Source organism: Nestor notabilis, unplaced genomic scaffold (assembly GCF_000696875.1).
Source record: "Nestor notabilis isolate BGI_N333 unplaced genomic scaffold, ASM69687v1 scaffold2948, whole genome shotgun sequence".
In the NCBI taxonomy this organism is placed as follows: Eukaryota; Metazoa; Chordata; class Aves; order Psittaciformes; family Psittacidae; genus Nestor; species Nestor notabilis.
In genome coordinates, this window is record NW_009938550.1 from 4,330 (window position 1) to 24,429 (window position 20,100).

Below are 20,100 nucleotides of genomic sequence, written 5' to 3' on the forward strand. Positions count from 1 at the left end.
CAGCCTTGTCAATATTTTTCAAGTTGCTGCTTTAAAATAATGTTACAAAAGATCAATTGTTCAAACTTCTCATCACCAAAAAAAAAAAAAAAAAAAAAAAAATTACTCCAGAAACTGTAAAAAGGGGACATTTTTATTAAAAGAAAATATCTAGTAGCTTACCACTGTCTTGAAATCTAACTACACATGATGGATGCCTCTTTCATCTGATATTCTGTTTCGATCCTTAGGTTGGGAGCACAGTCTTTTTCAGATGTAGAAAAGGTTATCATATTCAGGGATCTACCACCCGTTCTTGTCTTGCTAACTTAACGTGGAGTGGCATACAGTCTGAATGCATTCGTAAGTCTGGTTTCTTATCTAATTAGTAAGAATACTGTGCAATTTTGAAGGAGTTACAAAGTGATGCATGTGGAAATTCATAATAAATTATATGCTACAGAAAACTAAACTTTATTTAAAACAGTATTTTTAAATGTTTTTGTTTCCTATTCTAAGACTAAAGATGTATTTGAGATATTAAAGTAAGATTTTTTCAGATTTTTTTCATGAAGTTCACAATAATTCTCAGTTTTACAAAAAAAAGTCTGTCCTCATTAACCCACTGCATTAGCTGCTTTAAATTAATCTAGAGATGTTTGTGTGTGGTGGATTAATTTAGAAGAAGCAGTGTCCTGAAATATGCATGGGGCTATTTTGTTGGTTAGTATTTTGTGAATCATAAATTAGAATTCAACAAAATTCGGGGGTTTGGGGCTATGTATGGGTGTGCAAATGATTAGTGCATATACAGCTCTGTATGTGTTGGAGGACATGAAATAACTATTGTATTAAAATACACTGATCTAAGCTAAAAGTAATTAATTAGAATGACCTTAGGTTCTTATTGTATTTCAAATTATCTTTGGGTTGTTATAAATGGACACCATGGAGCACAGAGAAAGAAGCATACAGAACAACTCTGTTACAATGTACTATGACAAAGCCTTCCTATGGAACCTTTCGTTCAGTTAAAATGTATAATGAATTTATTTAGCACAATAACCACTCTATAATTTTCAAAACATTGAGTGGAAGTGATGCTTGAAGCTGTGACAGTATAATAATTCACAGAACAATCATTGCACTGTGTACGGTGGCATGCGCTTATCTTCATTTTCTGTTTTCTATCAGCATTTAATTTTGGTGTATTGTTTAAGAATGTATGATAGTATCATTTCCATCTTCCCACAATAATAAAACTATACACTGAGTGTAATAGCTACTTCACATTTCTAAAAGGTGTACCAAGTTCATATAATGAAAGGGAGTAAGATGAAATGCATTTTTTTTCAAATTACATACTCTAAAATCCTATGGAAACTATTTACCACTACTTTTTCTAACTCTAAAAAACCCTTTGCAGCTCATGCTTGCAGGCAGCCAGAGACACCAGCACATGTAGATGTGAAAGCAATAGATCTTCCTACTTTAGGGTATACTTTGGTGTATACCTGTCAGCCAGGATTTTTTCTTGCCGGTGGATCAGAGCATCGGACATGTAAACCAGATATGAAATGGACAGGAAAATCACCTATTTGTAAAAGTAAGTAAATACTCAAGTGATTTTTGGGCCCAGTTTGATTTGATTTAATTTTCCCAGACATTTTTATTTATTGTAGTAAGATTAGTATTTTCCACTTACTGTTTGAAGAAGAATATGACACAACAGCTTTTACTTTATGGAACAGTAAAGAAATCAAAGTGAGCATAGCATCTAGAACTCATGGAGGAAAACATGGAAATATGTTTGTGGAAGTGCACAGGCATGCATACATCAGTTTACCCCTAACAAGTGCAGACAAAACCTAAAGAATATAAAGTACTACTTTTAATTGTATTTATGTCACAGTTTTAAAGAGTATTTCAATGTATTCGGTGTTTAATGTATGAATTTCTATTAAGAAAAAAAGGAAGTTATTTCATAGCTTGTCATTCAGATTCATTCAGGTAGGCTTTTTACCTAAGAAAATCTTCTAAAATAAAAATGAACAATAAAACTAAAAAATAAATACATATTTGCACCAGATTCCACTTTTATCTACATTCATGTAAATTTCATATAATTTTGCTAGAGTAGCTCTAAGTACATAATTATGAGGGCTAAATTTGCTCTTCACATGCAAACAAACATGGCTGTAAGTTCCTGATTCAGAAAAAAACCCCAAACCTAAAATATTAATAAAACAAAAATAGTCAGATGCCGTAGGAAAGATGCTTGCAACATGATATTTGATTCTAATATTCTATATTTATTAAGAATTATCTATCTATATTAAGAATTCTATATTCTAAAAGAATGCTCAATAGATTTGATGTTTGAAGAATATTTTATTTTTCATTAATATATGGGTAGACTTCTTTGTTTCAACATTGTCAAGTTAAATGATCTGCACATAAAACTTGTAGTTCCTTAAAGGGTGATTTTTCATAGGTACTGTATCATTAATAAATTAAGAAAAGCAATCTTATATGTTTTTTAAATTTCCATTTTTTAAAAAAAAGAAGCTATTTCTATAAGAAAAAAAATTTTTTTTTTTTAATTGGCTTACAGTCTTTAGGTATAATCCTCCTTGAGTGCCCCACATCTTTTGTGCTTAGCACTTGATTAGTCTAGTCAGTGAATTTCTGCTCCTGAAGGAAAAAAACCCAAAACATGCAAGACCAATTATTCATAGGGGGCATTAGCCTTTTTACAGCAGCTAATGATATGAGGCCAGAACTTGCTCTTTGGTCAGTGGACATAACCGCTGAGTGTACCAGAAATGTAGCAAGAGACACCACTGGTAATCCTTTCCCATGATATCTGGTCCTGTCAGCTTAATCCAGCTACCTGGTGCTTGCTGGTTTGTGTCATAAATTCATCCATTTTTATTAACACGATACTTACTATATTTAACATGTTATTATTCAAAATTAGTTATGGTATTTGTCCCCTCTATAAGGCTCTCTTTTATAGCACTGGGACTGATATAAAAAATTTAGGCCTAAATGCATGAAATACTTGGCTAGCCAGACAACTTTCCACAGTAAAAATGTTGTTTACCTAAATTATTTTCTGCTAGTTTTGTGGAAGTCTATAGGTTTGAACATGTAATGTATTCAAGACTAGGTATTTCTGTTTTAAATATGGCTGTATTAGGTAAGAGATGATTGCATCCATCAGGCATTGTTTTAACATTCTATTTTAAAAAAGAAAAAAAACCAATCAACGAATATGTTCATAAAAGTGATAATTTGTCTTTTTACTTGTAGGTAAAGGAGTGAGAGAAGTTAATGAAACAATAACTAAAACTCCAGGTTTGTATACAAGAAAAGTTTTAGAACTAAATAAATTCAATTGGTTTACACCCTAGATTGTTATGGATAATAAAACTATTTCCAATATTTAACTTAAATACTCATTTCAAAGGAATATAAATATTGAGGTCTTTCATAATAGCAGAGACCATGTAAAACCTTTTATATGAAATTCTTTCCCAAACAGCATTTTTCTAATTTCTACAGTAGCAATTTTGTGAATTGCACAAAAAAAGCTGTCAAACAAAGAAGATAAAGCATATATACACAAAACCCAGATTTGATGTAGTTTTATATCAGAGGTTGCTGTAATGGAGAGCCTTATAATGAGCTTAGATTGTAATTGTGGGAATTTGGTTTAGTCAAAGTTCTGCCATTTACCTTGCTAAGAAACCACAAAAAAACCCAACCAAACAAAAAAAAACCAACCCCCACAACCAACCAAAAAAAAAAACAAAACCACAAACCGAACAACCAACCAAACAACCAAAACAGAAGAAAACCTCAAAAACCACCAAACAACAACAACCACAAAAAAACCAGACAGGTTTCAAAATCGTGATGGCCTTAATTTCATGGAAACTCTCAAGGTACTCCAAGATGGGGCTTCCTAAGATGCGTGCAGTTAACTTTCCTCTTGGCAGTGTCAAAATAGAACAATACATCAGTGAAATCCTTGATGTAGACCTTTTTAGGTTCAATCATTTTCAGAAAATGAAAGGTCTATTCTTTTTTTAACTGTCTTATTTAACAATAAGCAGAGCTTTCACCAAATAAGTGAGTTTGCAACTCCATATTCTGAATTTTAGCAAGCTGCAGGGAAAATAAGATTATTAGTTCACACTCAAGGCAGTTCACAGAAGGACTCTCTAAAGTAGATGGGATAAAAAGGTATTTCTGCTAATAATTAACCTTCCTGGTGAGTTTATTAGTGAGAGCTCTTCTCAAATGCATTACTTCTACAGACTCACAATAAAGCAGGATATAATATGCATTCATTATAATTAATATACAGTCTTCATTTACTGGAAGATTCACCTCACTGAACACCTAAGGTACGCATAAATCTGCTATCACACAGGTTTTGAAGTTTCAATGCCAAATTAACACACAGACCAAGTCTCCAAATTTATACCCTGTGCAGAGCATCAGTATCAATTCACATCACATCATGTCCCTTATAGCTACTTTTGATAAGTAAGTACTATTTGAAAGGCATTTTTAAGAAAAAATGAATGTTATGATTGAGAATGTTAATAACAGTAAGCAGAGAACTGAAATTGTGTAACAAACGACAGTCATTAACAAGGCAAAGTTTTAAGCTGTTTTTAAAATCCAAGTCTGCACTATTATTAATGTCTTTTTAAAATGTGAATTCTCTTTAGTATAGAACACTATGTCTTTTCTTGGCTTCTGGTAGAATTCCAGAATGCTGCTATCTGTATTTAGGTGGAGTGAAGCTAATATTGCTAAAGTAGAGTTTTGTAACAGAAAAGATCTGTATTCCTGTGGATATCTGAATACAAATTCTGTTTATTATTTAGGAAGTTGCACTGGTTTTTGCCAAAGTTAATGTTTTCATAAGTAATAGTAACTATCATTTTTACTGTAAATTCAAATTGAGTATAAGTTGCAACTAAAGAATTCTTACAATACCAATGTGAAGTTTAAGAACTACAATATTGTGTTTGGCTCCCATGGCTCTCACTGCTTTGTATATGTGGTCTTTGTAAAAATAGTTAGGAAGCTGTTCTAGTGAGCAGCTGTTGATTTCCCCATTTGCAGTGTTCTGAGGAGAATCTACGGTTGGTGCAGTATTGGTACGATAATACCCAGTTCCTTTTTCTCATTCTACATTTGCCCACAGTGGGTGGGAAAGGCAGGGACATTGCAAGGGCTCAGCAGAAATGAGTTCGGCTCCAATTCCTCAGCGGCATCCATGAGACTGCAGCACTTGCATTTTAACTTTTTACAAGCAGAAATATGTTTGCTTCCCCTACTGATTCTATCCATCTGCAGCAAGTGCAAATTCTGTAAATATTGAGTCAGTGGTACTATTTTGAAAATTATATATATAATTTGCAAATGGTGCTATTATTGATGGTTACAGTGGATAGAGAAACTAGATAGTGAAGATGTTGAATGTGACAAAAGTAATATGGTGTTTGCTCCTTTAGAATTCTTAAATAGTACCTGTCAGGTTCATACCAGTAATACTAGATGTTCACCTTCATAAGAATAGCATCAAACGCACGGTTTGTTTGTTGGTTTGTTTGTTTGTTGTCAAACAAACAAGCAAAGACAAATAAAAATAATATATTTTTAAAATGCCAGGTTTCAAAATTACTGTATGTCACTATTGTAGCAAAACAATAAGAAATACATACGAAAAAGAGTCTGAAAGACCCTTTACAGAATTCTTACATTTGCAGAAAAAATTTGAATTCTAAGGACTGTGAGATACCAATTGAAACTTAAGGCTTCAGATTTTTAATATTAAATTGAGGTTACCTTGTGTAAATTCCCAGTCCTGCACTGAGTTTTCCTTTGGAAAAAAGCACTTAGGATTCTTCAAAGCTGTTGTACTCAAAGCAGTATAGCGGGTCTCCACTCACTTGGAATCTGATGATGGCACAAACAACATTTTGATGATGTTTTCCCTTTTGTGTTTTCTTTTTAATTAATGTTAATATTGCAAATACTCTTGAATGACTCTCTTGCCGATTTAGACAAATATATAAAATACAACATTTAATGACCTGTAAATATTGGGGTTTTGTCTATAGAGAAAAAAATAGAAATAACATCAAATAAATGACTCAAATACCTATATCTTTTCCTGTAATTCATACTTCATTTTATAGGATTTTACTTCAGATTATTCAAACTGCAGTTTCAGAGAAACAAACCTTTATTTTAAATCAGAAAAGTTCCCTGTTCTGGCATCTTCAATGTTCACAGGTGTGCTCATATTGTATAGCAAAAAGATGTGGACTCTGAAAATGACTAATAAGAAACTTGTGCTAAACTGTGTCTGGAATCCAATGAATTCAATTGAATATTCAGTTGATACTCAGTTGAAAATCACACATACTGCTACTTTAATAGATTCATGAAACAAAAGGTATGGCATAAGATAGTGTCTCCTTCCAGACTCATGACTTCAGAAAAATATTCTCCTTTTTTTCATCATACCTTAAAACTACAGGGCTTTCGGTGAAGAGCCAGTTATTTTTCATAGACTTGAGAATGTTCACTGAAGAACACAAGCTATGAAGTGTGATGTTATTTAAGAACATGTACGGTAATGGACAGATGTAGTATACAGTAGGCAATTGTGTGAAAAGGTCATTAGATATATTGTTTTTGCTGTAAAATTTTTACTGTAATACCTCCTTAAAATGATGGATTGATGCTGTAACAGAAAGAACCAAGTGTGGCTAGGAAGATTGTTGCTTTGTTGTAGTTTACTCCTTTCTTTGTTTCTTTTTTGCCCACTTTTATTTAGTTCCTTCAGACGTGTTTTTTATAAATTCACTGTGGAAAGGGTTTTACGAATATTTAGGAAAAAGACAGCCTGCTACTCTGACTGTTGATTGGTTCAATACCACAAGCAGCAAAGTGAATGCCACATTCACTGAGGCATCCAACATACAGCTCAAACTATCAGGTAGGTTCAGAATTCGATGTTAAAAAAGCTAGTTTGGGGTGTATTTTTCTGTTCAGTTTTGTTGTATTTTCTGCCAAACATGAAATAAAAACTTTGTGTTTTCACTAAAAATATTTTGAAAAAGGAAAGAACCGAATGTAATGATCTGCACAAAATTCAGTCAATTTATATGTCACCTATATATTTTTTCCCCTTGCACTTCAATAAATAGTGAAATTGGTTTTTTCATCTCAGACTGTTGGATAGTATTGACGTGTTGAATTCACACGTAGTATTAAAGAAGCAGATGTCGTGTTTATAGGCATTTGAAGAACTGTACCATTGGAAAGCTCCATTATTCAATAGTGATTAATATCTGCTTGAAAACAATATGGTCTTGATAATGTCATAACATAAAATAGACACAGTTACTAACTTAGTAAAATTAAGTAACTTAAAAAATAACTTAGTAACTTATGCGTAACTTTTAATCAACATTGTGCATTCCTTTCTGCAAATCTGACTGTGAACTTCTAATTTAGCCTCTGATCACAGTTATATTTGGAAAGAACATTTTCAGCTATCAGTACCTTTTAAGGTCAAGAGTTCAGAGAGGATTTCAGTAGTTGGCTGCCAAATAACAAATGGCAAAGTTTTGTTCACTGCACTATTGATATTTACTATAGCAATATATTGTTGTGATGTAAAATCCAATTTTTTCCTGTTCAAGGAAGTTCCAGGCAATGAATTCTATCTGTATTCAGAATTATTGAAATTCTTTAGAAAAAGAAAAATATTATTGCCCATTTCTGTGTAAAATTAAACAGTACAAAACCATCTTTGCATCCTATTATCAAATACAGTGTGGGCAAAAGATCAGTAAAATAAGATCCTACTATTACAGCACTTGAAATACTGTTGTCCAGGTTATAAAATTCTGTTATTACAAAATGTTTTCTACAAACTATTTTAGTTCTAAATCAATATACTTTGCTTTGAAAGGATATTTGAATAAACTGGTTGGAAAAAAATGTTTAAATTACATGTGTTACCTCCTTTATGTTACTAGGTGTTTACAAGAAAGAAGAAGCCCATTTGCTCTTGAAAGTTTTTCAGATTAAAGGACCTAGTGAAATTTTTGTAAGCAAGTTTGAAAATGACAACTGGGCACTAGATGGTTATGTAAGTAACTGTACTGCTATGGGTAAAGCTTGCTGAGTTTAAAGTTTTAAGTAATTTGTGATTTCCTTCCTAAAACTATATCAAAATTGTTATATTACTAACATGGAATACAGCACTCTAGATGTCAGTGTAGAGACCACATTATTTTTCTTTTCAAAAATATGTGTACAAACTTCTATCTTCCACACTCCTGTTAGAATTTTTAGTTTACTAAGGGGAAGGTGGAGTGATCAACATAATTTGTCATAGGTTTGCCTTGTTTTCTTAAATGAAAGTGGGAATTTTATGTTTAGAAACATTGTTCATTTTTGGTTTGGTAAGTAGTTCACTGTAATAAAATTACATTTAATCTTGAAGAAAAAGTTCTTTTCACTCTTTGTGGTTCTCCTTTGTGTCTCATTATGCTTTCTATGGAAAGCAATTTGAAATCTGACAATTCAGTAGACTTTTGTATCCATAGACTAATCCAGTTATGTGTTTCCCAGTTGAAGAATTTTAAAACCCAGCAACATACATCAGATATTTTAAAGTCATCCCATGTGTTATTTTGAAACTTTAATACTGTTGCAAACTTAAAATGATAAATATTACATAAGTGGAGAGTTCACTAATATTTTAAAGGATAAAAGTGAAAGTCTGGGCTCCACATATCTACTCTATGTCAGAAAAACAAATTGCTAAGCATAAACGTTCTTACTTTTTTTTTCAGAAATATTTTTTCTGTTTTATCTTATTTTAGGTATCCTCAGGGTTTGAAAGAGGGGGTTTTACCTATCAAGGCGATATACATGGAAAAGATTTTGGAAAATTTATGCTCCAAAGACAAGGTAAATATGTTCATAGAGGTTTAATATGTATAAACTTTTTGGGTCTTTCAAGAGTGAATTCAGCAAATGACTCATCTATCTAGCTTAATAAAGTATGTTTATTTCATGCCACTACTATTACAAAAAAATATAGTGGAATATGCATATTTGAAATAATCTCTTCAAATCCCAATTTGACTCTGCTTAACATGTTATTATCTCATGTTTTCAGGTATAGCAACCAGAGAATGCCATTGCAACTGCTTGCTTTTCTGTGAATGTCTTTTCGAAAGTGACAGGGGTGTCATGCAATTCTAAGATGCTTTCTGCTAAAATGTATAAATTGCAGTCAGAACCATATAGGAAATTAAAAGGAGAGAATCAACACTGATTTTATTAATATCATTTGGAGAGTACTTCTTGCTGATGGATGTTTTCAGAATGTATATGTATTTAGACAGAATTATATTTCACTGTCAAAAATATGAAATGAGTGGCTGAGATATATATCACAGCTATGGACTCATGTGCTCCAGCAGCTGGTGAAAAACTAGTTATTTTACTCGTAAGATTATTTTTTCATAAAAACTAATAAAACATTTACACGTGAAATATTTTCTAATAAAATAGTTTGGACAAATACCAAGTGTAGACATCTGCATTTCCTGATCCTGGAACCACTGCAGAGTGGTCAAAGCACAGTATATACAAAGCAAAGTACTGGGCTAGAGGGAGGAGACAGCCTAACCGATATCTTTATAGCAGACTCTACCTACATTTTATAAATTGCCTTGTTTCCATTGACTTCATTGGTGCTGTACCCAATGTCCTTCAAAGTTCTGCCAAATCTCCCTTGTATTTCTTTGCTCTATTAACTGCTGTAATAGCAGTTATGCTATGGATTTGCTCATCTTGGCCACCTCTCAAATTGCTGTATATGTTTAGTCACAATGTTTAGTCACTCACCCTCAGAGTCTCAGCCTGAGAACTGACAATTACTAAAGCCAAATACAGTTTCAGTCTTCAGAGTAAACTCTTGTCTGGGACAGATTATTTGTCTACCTGTACCTTTGTGCAATTCTTATCACCGTAATATCTAAGCTGCTTTTTCTTTCTGTTTTTAACAAGTGTACTATAAAGGTAGAGCATCAACATTTGTTCAAACATCTGTCTTGTTAAGGAGTCTTTGATATGTCAAAACAGTGAGACTGTGGTTTGTTGGTTTTTCTTGGGGGGTGTGTGTGGTTTTGTGGGGTTTTTCTCTTAAGCCAGGCCAAAACAAAAATCCATGCTTAGCCAGCTACCTAATAAAAGCTTGGATCCATGTGTTTTATTAGTGAAATGAATAACTCATGGGGGTAAATGAAGAACAAGCAGAATGACAATTCAATTTACAACATTCTCCAGTGGATTTATTCTATGGTGGTGGGAAACATTGTCCATATCACTGTTAGAGTTGCAATATGAGAGCTCAGTTTGTATATTTCAAAAGCTAGAAGGGAGATGAAGTGTCTAAGTTACACAAACATTCCTAGGCCTCTCGTCTTCAGCTTTGACATCTTACAGAGAGCTTGCTACACATGCAGATACTGTCTCGTTTAGAAGATTTCTTTATGCGATTGCTAAATAGACAGATCTTCTGTAGGTTGCTTGTTCTCTGTTGAAGAACTTACAGCTAAAAGGAAACAGCAAATTCAAGCCAACACGGGTCATAATACTTGTCTGCATCCTCTCATATTCGAGGATAACTGGCTTTTTTTTTTTAAGTCTGTTCTGTTCATGAATATTCTGCCGAGATAACGATATCATATGTCCTCCAGCTGAAGACTTAACGTATTTTTGTTTCTTCAGGAAGTTAAATTATTTGCTGCCTTTACTCTAAGCCAGAAGTATGCATAAACTATGCATGCCCTGGTGCATACATAATGTAATATGAAATTCTTCACCTGTAAGCATACTTCAAGGAACAGCATATACTGGGAAATACTTGGTTAAGTATGAAAGACCAATCTATTTGATGAAGAATTCCCTATCACGCAACACTAGAACAGGCTCAGTGCATATGCCCAGTCTTGGAATTTAATGACATGCAAACAGAAAGAACTTTTGTATCTATGAACTGTTTGTCCTCTTTCAGAAGCAATTCTGTTTGCTTGTAGCTTTAGATAATAACACAGAGGGCAAAGAGATTTGTTATCAGTCTGTTAAACAAATTAGAACTGTATCTGAGCCTGCTTAAGGGGCCCTTATTGTGACACCGTATTATTTAACTTGATTTGCCAAGTAATCATTCATTGCTGGGGGCTTTTTGTTTGTTCTATTATTATTATTTAATAACTTGGTCTCTAAAGGCTGAAAGTCTGTGGCTAGGTTCAGTTTCTGGAATTGCTGAATGGCTATGCCTCACCACAACAGTTCTAGAAGACATTTATTCTGAAATCTTGGCCTTGTTAATTCCAGTCTGGACTGTCCTTTAAATTCTATGAAAAGGTGATTTTGTGAGAAACTTACTTCGCCAAACAATTATTTTACCGTATTTATTTCCTCTGGGGAACTACAATGACCCACTTCTCTTTCGTTTTTTTTTTTTTTTTTTGACTTAAAAGTACTTTTTTAGCTTGTCTACAATGAGATAACAAATACTGACAAGAAATATGAATAATTAATTAGCATCTGTGATATATTAGATTAATGGTTGTGAAATACGTATTCATTTCTTGAAATTGATCAATGCATCCAAGCATTGAACATCATGAGACATGTGAATTTAAAATTTCTCTCTATAAAGGTGTCATCCTTCCTCTCCAGATCATTTTGCATAACTTTCATTATTCACAAAGAAACTTAGATCTAAACAGGATACTCACAGCTTCAGAGTACAAAACAGTTGTGTGTTAGTTAATGCATAAATATGCAGATGGGACAAATGCGCTGTGAGGCTATATATATCACACCCAGTGAGGTACCCAAAGAGTCTTTGCTATCCAGTGGTTACCAGTCAAGTGAAGAAGTTCCAGCCTCTGTTGCTCGTTGGAAGCTGCTGACTTGCTTTCTTTGTCGTTATTTTTTTTCTTAAATCCTTGGGCTGCTAACCACCCTCATCTGAAAAATTACTCTTCTGCCTGTAATTCTCATTTTCTTATCTTGTGTTGCTTTTGCTGTCACACTTTCTCCCACTTCAACTGCAGTTCTTTTAGTAAAACTGAGCCATGCTGTACTGATGCCAGACAGTTGAAACCCTAAATTAGAAGTTACAGGAGAAATGCATTTGAAAACTCCAGATAGTGATAAGGAAAGGCTTATTTCCTTATGAATATTTTGTTACAAAAAATATTATTTTCTAGTATGTATAAAGGAGAAAACTCATTAACCACCTAAAGGGTAGAACTACACAGCTTATACAATAATGACTTCACTGTGTATTTTCAGAATTTGGAAATCACTTGACTGCTGCTGTTTTTAGGAGGCTAAACAAACCCCTGTTATGCTGTGAAATGTTTGAAAAAAAATTATATAACTGTATATAACTGAATATCCCTCTATGAAAATAACATGTTTCCCAGTGACAAAGTATGGCTTCTTTAATGGAAAGTAAACTAAACTTTTATCTTTTTTTTTTTCTTTAACACAAACTATATACTACAACTGAATAACTAAATAACTATATACTATAAATGAAGTTATACTGAGTGTCATACATAAATAAAATTCAGATTATCCAGAATTGCAGCAAATTTTCTCTTCCACAATAAAAAGCATGCCAAGTGCACAGTCCAAACCTGTCCAGTACTTCCCCAATGCCATTTAAAGGTTGTAGACTTCAGTTAAAAATCTCAAGTATGCTTACCCTACATGTGGTATTTTAAAAACTGTAGAGATATAGAATATTCACCTTGAACAGGAGTTGTGAGTTATAAGTCTTAAATGCCAGTTATAAAACAGAGATAACTTAAAAAAGAAATTATCTAAATATAAGTTTGTGCCTAGTTTAACTGTTCAGTTAGAAGGAAAAAAAAATTGTGGATTTTTTTTTAATTTCGTACTAAAACTTCATACCAAGAACTTTTTACTGTTTATTTCAAACTACTCTTTCCTTTTAGCTGAATTCTGATTATATATTTTAAAATCTTTCTACTACTTATTCATTAAAATTTATCTATCATTTGTGCCATGATAATAGCTTTGACATATAAATTAGGAGCTCATCGATCATACATATTTCAGTTTTGGTGCTTGGTAAGAATTTAAGATAAGATTTAAAATATTATTTCCATGGTTTTGCTGTTACAAGCTGATAACAATTGATATAATTATTAACACATTTTTATTAATTACTCCAGATAGTTGGAAAAACAGCTGGAGATTGTGATTGTAAAGGATGAAGACAGTGATAACTGCATGCGGTTTTTTAAACTTCTATAATTTCTTCTAACCAATAAAAAATTCAAAGGAGCATTTAAATTAACATTTCTTAATTTTTTCTTGACTGTGGTAACTACTTAATTCCATCTGTATTTCATTTAGATTTGTTGGATAAGGGCCAGTACATGTGCAATACAATACAAATATATAAATCTTGCCAACAGGTCTTCCATACCTGTTAGGACAAATATTAGATGACTAAAGTCCAAAGATTTTTATAATACACTGGTTCTACTCTAAAACAGTTCAGTGTTCATTAAGATACTCCACAGTAGTGTGAGAAAGCTCCCAACATGATCCCATCTACCACAGCAGTAGGTTTATTAATTTGAAATGATTCGCCGTCACCAGTTCTAAGAGAAATACACAGAAGCCAACCGAACCAAAAGGAGATTGACCAGCAGGTCAAAGGAGGTGATTCTGCTCTCATGAGACCTCATTTAGAGTGTTGTGTACAGTTCTGGTGTCCTCAACATAAGAAGGACATGGAGCTGTTGGAGCAAGTCCAGAGGAGGGCCACGAGGATCATAAGATGACTGGAGCACCTCCCGTATGAAGACGGGTTGAGAAAGTTGTGGCTGTTCAGCCTGGAGAAGAGAAGACTGCGTGGAGACCTCATAGCCGCCTTTCAGTATCTGAAGGGGGCCTACAAGGATGCTGGGGAGGGACTCTTCATTAGGGACTATAGTGGTAGGACAAGGGGTAATGGCTTCAAAATTAAACAGGAGAAGTTTAGATTAGCTATAAGGAAGAAATTCCTTCCTGTGAGGGTGGTGAGGCACTGGAATGGGTTGCCCAAGGAAGTTGTGAATGCTCCAACCCTGGCAGTGTTCAAGGGCAAGTTGGACAGAGGCTTGGGTGACATAGTTTAGTGTGAGGTGGTTGGAACTAGATGATCTTAAGGTCTTTTCTAACCGTAACTATTCTATGATTCTATGATTCTGTAAGTCTAAATTGTAGCAGACTAAGGTAGTGAAAAGCGCTGAGGTGCAGTATTTTGTCATGTTTAGTGATGAGACCTGGCAATTCTGAAATCTCTAGGGGGGCTGTCTTCATTTTAAAGGGAACTTAATTATTTCCTTGTATTTAATACATTTTGTAATTGCACAATATATAGTATGAGCAATTGAAACATCCAAGTTTTAAAAATACCTAACAGAACAAAAACTTGCCTCCTTCTGCATTCACATTGAGCTTGAACTGCAAGAAATCATAGATTGGTTTGCTGCTTTCTCAGTTACGCAGCTTAAATATTTTAGTAGACTGATGAAATCAGCACAATGCCTGGGTGTCTGCTATATAAGTCGTCTGTTCTATAGTCCTAAAAAGACTGATTGATGCTGTTGCCATGAACAAGGGAGTTAACAGTGTTTGTGTACTTGTGGATTGAAGCATTTCTGAGTGGTAAATACCAGTGTCTCCTATTCTTCTCTACTAGTATCAGCAAAAATAACACAGAATAGCAAGCCCAGCTATCTGTCCCAGCCCTATCCTCGCTGTACTTTCTCTCTGTCCTGGTCTCTCCTTCCTTGCATAGAATCTGTATATTGCTCTCTGAAGAGCTGTGAATTCAAACTGACAACATGGACTTGGCTCTCAAAATATATTCTTTTTTTCTATTAAAAAAATATATATTTTTAAAATTATTTTTCATCCTTCACAATTTGCATTGTCAAGTTGGCCACCTATTTAAGCAGTTTGACAATGTCTGTCTTCAAATTGATGCAAAAATGGGTTCTGCAGAATGCCTTACAGTCCAGGTTATCTGCTTGTCCACAACAGGAACCCAGTGAGGCCTTGCCGCAGGCAACTGCCTTTGCATTCTCTGCATCTCAGGTTTATCCCAGTGCAATCACAGCTGTCAGAGGCTCTAAAACATGCTCATGTCTCACCCCTGAAAGGGGGTTGTAAAGCAGCCAGGACACGCACACAAGTGCACAGAGTTGCAAATGCTATCAAACCATGCAGAACCATTGGGGTTTATTGCAGTTACCTCAGTTTTCCTTTGTTATGTTTGATGTGGTCTTACTGACTGTTATTTCTAAGCTTAATATTAAGGGTGCAGATAGAGAATACTCCTTGCAGTATTAGTATATTTTTTTGCAGAAGATATATGGCTTAACTTTTCTAAATTAGTGACTCATGAGAGGTGTAGTTCATAATTATTTTACTTGCTGAATACTGTTTTTAAATAATTTTGATAGTCATTGATATGTTATTAAGTGGTATTAAGAAGATTTATGCTATGATATGCATGCTGTTTATTTCATGTTTTTAAATAGAATTATTTAATCAAGACACTATTTTCTTTCATTCTTGAATCAAAAGAAAAGTGTGAGATAGAAAACCTGGGAATTTTATTTCTGCCCTTTTTTTTCATTTCAGGTCCTTTAAGTGCGGACACAGACCTTTCAAATCACTATTACGGTACAAACAGCAGTTCTGTTGCAGCTGCCATCCTGGTACCATTCTTTGCTCTAATACTATCAGGGTTTGCATTTTACCTCTACAAACACAGGTATTGTAAATGTTATTTATCAGGTAACTAAATTTGTGTTTTAATTTTGATAGGTAAGTGTAACTAGATAACACAATGCTAAAGGTTTCGGAATATCTTTGCTCTAGAAAGATAAATATTTCTAAGTATTGCCATGAAGTGGTTCAGTGCAGGGCAGTTCTTAATAGTAAAAATGTAGAAAAATGTGTCACTGTATTAAGGAGCAAAGACCTATCAACCTTCTTGGTTCATTACACTGAATCAGATCGAAATCTCAGATCATATGTTTTTATTTTTTCATTTTAATGCTTTATTAAATTGAGTGTATGGTGCTTCTTTCAAAGTGCTTGCGAGTAGTAATTATACAAGCTGAAAAATCCATAAAACCCATGAAGGAACAGCCCATAATGAGACTACTTAAAGTACATGCTGAATAAGCTAGTGGATACTACTAGAATTGTCACCACTTCAGCTCATATGAAACTTCTATATGTCAATAGGTAATAGAATAAATCCTACCACCTTGTCTGATATTTGGTTTAAAATCCGAAATTTATGTTTCTTTTGAACATCTGTTCATCCTGAACACTGTTTGGCCAGAGTTTTCTGGAACAATTTTTTTGTATTAAGCTACAATACTCTCTCATCTCCTTGTGTTATTTGCAATTTCTAAAATGGTGTTTAAGAGAAATACTGTTTTTTAATAACATGCTTTTAAAACTTGTTCTATAACCATGATATCAAGAGGATTTTGTGACTGTAAGAAATCACGGAGACAAACTGAAGTCAACCATTGCCCTGTGATGAACTGGACAATCTACCTACCTCAGCCTTAAGAGGATTTGCAAAAAGAAATTGCAGTGGGGCTTGAACTTGTTAACTCCAGTTATAATGATACATGTCCTGAAATGTAATACAGCCTTTTGTTAAACAAACAAGCAAACAAAAACCTGCCCAGGAACAGCTGTGAACTCTTTCTCAGAACAAGTTATTGTAAGATGCCTTTCTGATGGCTACAGATCTGCATTCTCAGATAGCTCCTGTTCTGCAATGGGGGGAACCTAAAGTGCAGCATAAAAGCACAGGCATTCAGATCAGGCAAAGAGACAGAATGTAAAGGGAACATTGCTGTAACTTTGCTTTTAGAAAGAGGCAGCAAGCTTTAAAAAAAAAAAAAAATCAATAGAACTGCATAGTGACACGGGTACATTTTGTGGTTTAGTCTATGAAGTCTGTTATGTCCTACATGAGCAGGGGAGATTCCGTTTTCTTTTTAATAGAAATACGTATGTATATAAGAGAGAGAAAACTTAGTCTTCAGACAAGCAGCTGTAATTCCAAAGTTTATGGTACTGCTGGTGCAGTATTGCAGTTCTCCCTACCTTAATCTAATTTAAATGTATTAGACACTTGAAAAAGATGTTGTTCATAACTTAATCTTTCAAAGAATTCTGTTTCTTTTTTGTATTTTCAAACAATTTCTTCTATTAAACCACAGTTTTTAGAGGGGTTAGTGTCATATTCTCATGAGAAAATTAACAAGTGAATTAGTGATGTAAAGTAACTTTAGGTCACCTTTATTCTCTTCAAATTCAAAGAAAAGAAGACAGAATCTGCGACTTTTGAAGGGACTTTCTTGAAATTACCTTAACAATCAGAATAACAACATGAAATTTTCACAATTATGTGATAACAGTTATGTCCCTAAAGGCTGTCTCTATCAGAGAATTTGAAGGTCTTCTTAGGGGATGATTTTATGGATATTTCTGCTGTGCCTATGTCAGATTAATATCATCCCATTAGAACCAGGATTTTTAAACCTTTTTTTAAACAGTTTCTGTACCTTTTACCTCACAGACAGGGATTGCATCAGGATGAAGATGACTTCTGAGTCTTTCTGAACAAAATTAAAATACACTTAATTACTTACATTTAGTAAAACTTCTAGTTAAGGTTTCAAAGCACATTTTGGTACTTCTAAAATGGAAATATGTGGAAAAAGACATATTTATGAGTAACAGAATTATTTGTAGGTTGTAAGTTTTGATTACTGACATTTTTCCAGTGATAGTTTTTGCTCTCTGCTATGCAAAACAGAATAATTCTCTAAAAAAGAGTTTGATTTTCAAGAATCCTTTTCTGAAGTTTTATCATAAGAATCTTTTCTAGATTGTTTTATTAAGCACCAAGAATCTACATTTTGCACTCCTTCATTGACTGTCTTGCCCTATTTCAATTCATTTATAAAATTATACACCAAACCTCCTTTATATATTCATCTAGTTATGCTTAGATGCTGTGAGATTTAAAATAGGAAAATATCATTTATTAGGATATCATATATCCTAATATATCAATTGTGCAGAATGTCTGCACAATTTCATTTTAATTTAATTATTGGCTTAATATGTTCGAACAGAAAACATAAAAACGTGAACATCCTTGAAGTTTTGATATGTTCTTCATGGTGGTAAAATACTATCCAAATTATAAGAGTGGTTACTAAAAGATAAGTCTTTGTATCTTTCACATGTGAATATTGAAATTCATGTGATTATTAGTAAGGATTTGATCAATCTGATTACGTACGTTTTGTCATATAAAATCTCTGTCAAGGTACTTAGTAGTATTTATTGCTGGATGTATTTATGGAGGTAAGTAGGCATGCTAAGGCAGATCTATCTGGAATAACTGAAATTACTGACCCTCTTCTGAAGGTTACTACCACTAGCAGTTCAAGATGTTCTGGACACTTGCTATGTCAGTGCAAGAGTTGCCTGATTGAATCTATGCTGGCTGACTTTGCATTGACTTAGATTTAGTACCCACGAGGCCTGTTACAGCACTTCAGTGGTGCAACGCTAACTTCCTGCTCTGGAATGGTAATAAGCAGCTGATGGCAGGGAATTACTATACCATTCCCTCTACCTCTGCTCAAAAACCTCTAAGCCACTAAAATCTTTGTGTATTTATCTCATCTAAACCCCAAGATGCTAATAAAAGAATGAATTAGGAGACTCTCACTCCCATTTTCTATGTCCACCTACTCATCTTCTGCTGCATTCAAGTCATCTAAATCTGTATTGATTTTTATCAGAATATTTGCACAGATGGTCCAGTGGCATTCCTAAATATACTGTAAAAATTAGTGTGGTAGAATTGCAAATGTTCACGAAAGCTATACTTGAAGGTGATCAAATTAAATTCACCAAGATGCTACTGTATTTTTTACATTGGTATCAATGTTTTAGAAATACAATGATAGATATCTGGAATTGGTAAGGTGTTAATTTAGTAGAGCTGGAATAAGTGTTTCCACTCTCTGTAAAGATTCTTTTATGATTAGACTGGCAATCTAAAACTTAAAAAGTAGTTAGAAATTACCATGATTGTTACCACTGACATAAAATATTATGTTATCAGTTCCAGCTTTACTTTTGTTTGTACTTTAGTTGTATATTGCTTTACTTTTGCTTGCCAATTTTGGCATGAACAGCAAGCTATGAAATTGTATTCTTTTGACATTTTTATAATGAAAAGTGCATACCTATATTTTGCCCTCATTGTCTCTCTGCTTTGTAGCATCAGCTTGCCCATTAGGAATTTGTTTTCTTCTCTTCATGCTATGAAAAACAACTTCCAGACAGGTTTCTCTTACTTTTTAAGTCCCTACAGCATCCTTTATAGGTCTCCTTTTATCACTTTTAGACAGTCATGAAACTTGTGTAGTCAGGATGGAAACATTAAAGATAAAACTTGAAATAATTGTAGACTGTTTCTGTTTAAGGGATACTAATGGTAATTTCCTGTCTTTTTTTCCCAGAACAAGACCAAAAGTACAGTACAATGGGTATGCTGGACATGAAAACAGTAATGGACAGGCTTCATTTGAAAATCCCATGTATGACACAAACTTAAAACCCACAGAGGCAAAGGCTGTGAGGTTTGATACAACTCTGAACACAGTTTGTACAGTGGTATAGCCTTCAGTGCCCAATATGACTGATTCATAGCCATACCTCTGATGGACAAGCAGTAATTCCTTTGGTGCCATATACCAGTTTCCCTTCTTCACTTGGCTTTGCTGCTGTAATCTTTAACATCATCTGTCAGCCTACATGCAGCTAAATTTTCTGGTAAAAACGTGTCAGTCTTCTGGGGATCAGACAAAGAATATTTTTTCATCTTAAAGATGGATCGAAATG

At 33.7% G+C, this 20,100-nt stretch overlaps 1 protein-coding gene across 1 annotated transcript; it reads left to right on the forward strand.

The window, feature by feature from the left end:
• Positions 1-230: 230 nt before the first annotated feature.
• On the forward strand, positions 231-19,838 carry LOC104409486 (CUB and sushi domain-containing protein 1-like; the record flags this gene model as incomplete). Its single annotated transcript, XM_010019363.1, has 7 exons — positions 231-342; positions 1,406-1,585; positions 6,848-7,009; positions 8,058-8,170; positions 8,910-8,997; positions 15,784-15,916; positions 19,719-19,838. Coding segments are annotated over 7 exons (908 nt in total), but the record flags the coding sequence as incomplete, so codon positions are not given.
• Between the last annotated feature and the right edge of the window lie 262 nt (positions 19,839-20,100).